The sequence below is a fragment of the Anarhichas minor genome, unplaced genomic scaffold, assembly GCF_050575085.1.
Source record: "Anarhichas minor isolate MPS153535 unplaced genomic scaffold, ASM5057508v1 ptg000028l, whole genome shotgun sequence".
NCBI lineage: Eukaryota > Metazoa > Chordata > Actinopteri > Perciformes > Anarhichadidae > Anarhichas > Anarhichas minor.
Window position 1 is genome coordinate 12,243,570 of NW_027466474.1, and position 3,237 is coordinate 12,246,806.

At 40.5% G+C, this 3,237-nt stretch overlaps 1 protein-coding gene across 1 annotated transcript; it reads right to left on the reverse strand.

Annotated features, from left to right (window-relative positions):
• Positions 1–225: 225 nt before the first annotated feature.
• higd2a (HIG1 hypoxia inducible domain family, member 2A) lies at positions 226–1,892 on the reverse strand. Its single transcript, XM_076102882.1, has 2 exons — positions 1,676–1,892; positions 226–812 (listed from the first exon to the last, which is right to left on the reverse strand). Exons 1-2 carry the CDS (start codon positions 1,857–1,859, stop codon positions 649–651), a joined length of 348 nt encoding a protein of 115 aa, XP_075958997.1. The 5' UTR covers positions 1,860–1,892; the 3' UTR covers positions 226–648.
• Between the last annotated feature and the right edge of the window lie 1,345 nt (positions 1,893–3,237).

Genomic DNA, 3,237 nt, shown 5'->3' on the forward strand with positions numbered 1-3,237 from the left:
TCCCTTCAATCCTAGTTTGTGTGCGAGGAGATCAAATATTGTGTGGCCCGGTGCAAACATCCATCCGTAGGTACATCGCTGAAGGCCATGCTCCTGTGAAATTGGCATTTGAGCCATTTACCCTCAATTTTAAGCATTCAAGTGTTAAACAGACACGAGAAGCAGGAACAAGTTTCCAGCTGCGCAGTGATACATTGATCTCAAATACACACACAGGACACCAGCTTCAGATTACATTTTTTAATCAGCCAGGTGTCATGTTCATCATTTCAGTAACACTACCTGGGAACATTTGAAATCAAAACCTTCCAGAAAAGCAAGAAGCATATCGTTTATATGCATCAGCATCTCACTCAAATGCTGTTGTCGCACAATTAAAGTCAAATCCAGCTCCTTACCTGGTCTGGTAAGGAGCCGATTCTATTTTGTTCTTCCATAGTGCTGATTAGCCTGAAGCTAAATGTTTTATCACCATGAACACTTCACCACGTTTGAACAACAATAAATAGTGTTGGCATCTGAACAATGTTGGAAACATAATGCATTATTCAGTTCATTCACGTAGTAAATATCAGTCCAATCCCAGGTTGGATCTGGTCTGGTCGTGAGTTGGATGGGCGGGTGCAGAGGTGTGTGATCGCTCCGTCTTCATTGCTTGGTTTTCACGGTGGTAAAGACACCGACAATAATGGCAAATACAGTGAAGCCTTGAGCAAAGATACGTCCCCTCATCAACATCTGGGACTGTCTGGTTTTCCCTTGATTGAAGGCACGGAGACCATAAATCAGCGCTCCTGCTGTTCCCAAACAACCTGTAGAACACAAAGCAGAACACAGCTTACAGACAGGATGTAGGAGAACGATGCCCCGGTACTGGACAGGTCGACTGTGACCGAGAACAAGGTAATCTAATGTCATAAACAATCACACCCCAGTTAGTACATCCACACACTTGAATGCAGTAAATAAATAAAGGATACCACTTAGACAGTGTCGCATTAATAGAGGTCAAGGCCCAACATTAAAAAGGTAAGTTCACCAAAATCAGAGGGGGAAACGTTTACGCCCTTATCCTAGTAGTGTATCTGGTAATGCATAGCTTTGTTAGTTTCTGATGGTATTTTAGATATCCACCACACACAATACGACGGAGATAAATGTACCGTTTAGTTTTGAGAAACTCAAAGAATAGAAATTAAATACAACTTAAGGAATATATTTATCCACAGATTTCACTGTCAGCCGTTTTGAAACCATTTAGAAATATTGTAGTCCCGAGCATTATTTATTTATTTTTGGGTTATTTTGCCTGAACCTTGAAACCATTTATACCAAGGGCAACGCGGCTCTTCCGGTTTTTCACATTAAGAGTCAAACTACGCAGAAACTATATTAACACGACTTCCTTCATCTTAAAATGTAAGCACGTCATCCACGAGGGATGACGACAACACGTTGTTTTGGTAGTGACAAACATGCAGTAAGGTAGCTAGCTAATGTATTTAAGCAGTTAGCAGTTGAGTGTGGTGGAGATTTAAACGCTGACGTTAATCAGACAGCATCGATTTGAACAGACTTTAGAGTAAACGACTAGATGTAACTAACCCTACTGCCTCTGTGCGGTACTCGTGTAACTTTTCAGCAGCTTTCACGCTGCCCCGCTTGTATAACTCACCTATTGGGACGAATGGGTTCTCCTTTGTTTTTCTAAGAAACTTCTCTTTAAAGGTCTCATCTTTGGCTCTCGGCAAAGGGGTGAAGCCTTCAATGACCGGGGGCCGAGAGAAGTCAAATGGCACAAACGCTGGTGGTGGCGACGATTTGGGTGTTTGCTCGGAAACTGATGTTGTCCCCGCCATGTCAACTTGAGAATGCGCGAGCTTCTGATGAGGTCACGCCGTGGGCGTTTCCAAATGTGAGACAGGAAGCGACTGCTGGGAAAGAGAACCAATGGGATTCATGGATGAACTGGGGAACTACACTTCCGTTTGCACTTTGACCTCAGACTTCACAGTAAAAGTCCAGAAAAGTTCCAACGCCAGATATGAAAGTAATGAGTATCGATGTGAACCTCCTGACACACAACACAAACGAAGTTCTCTATACATAAACAATACGGTCCAATATGAACGGAAGAGCATAGGGACATAACTGTAAAAACTTAACTAACGCAATAGACAGGATTACTTTGTGTCGAGTATGAGAACTACATTAAGAAAATAACAATCTAATCTCTGGCCAGCTAGCATTTCTTTGATGGTGGCTCCAGTGAAAGAGGTTGTAACCTTTTGAACTGGGCCCTATATGCTCAGATAAGCATTGTGCAGCTATACAATGCAAGATATATGATGCAAGGAAGTACACAATATAAACAACTGTGACCTAAGATATCCTATCACGTTTTGTACGATCATGTTTCCATAGACAAGGAGATCATGTCTGATATTTATAGTATGTTATCCTAGCTTTACATTTCATATTATAGTTTTAGTGTATTCTAATATATTCATTATATTGTGTATTTCATATACATCTCTAGTGTTATATATATTTACTGTTCCTGTGTAATGCCTGGATAATATGCAGTTGTAACAATCATTTCCTAATTTGGGATTAATAATGTATATCTATCCCTCTATCCGTTTAATACTGATAGTATTGTAATAGTATTACAGGTCAAATGTTTGCCAATCTCAACAAAGCCCCCACTCTTACCACCAAGTGGCAGTTTTCGGTAAAGTCCAGTGTTCCAAACATTGAATCTCAAGTGCCCCAAGTAAGAAGTAGTGTTGTATTTTGAGGTTTAAAAAGTGTAGTTTTAAGTATTCTCCAACAGCTTCATATACTGTATGTATTGAATGCCCCTGCTGGCTTCCCCACGTGGTCCAAAGTCAGATTCCAGCAAATGTATCCTGTTGAAGTATCATCTGGCGTGACAGGGAAGCCCTTCCAGCGAGCTCAAATCTCAGCTAAAAAGAACAAATGACACATACATACATACATACATACCTCAATGAAAAAAATAGAAATCAGATTGTTCTATAAAACCAATTTACAACCATAAAAGCAGGTCTCAAGACGGCACATGGACTCCAGCTGTGAAGGACCGTAAAGAAAGAATTGCTGCCTAAAAAAACAGCATAACTCATGAGATGAAACATGTACCAAGTGTTGATGTCAGAACATGAAAGAATAGTAGAGAAGTAGTAAAGAATGCTTCATAAAACAGCACACAAA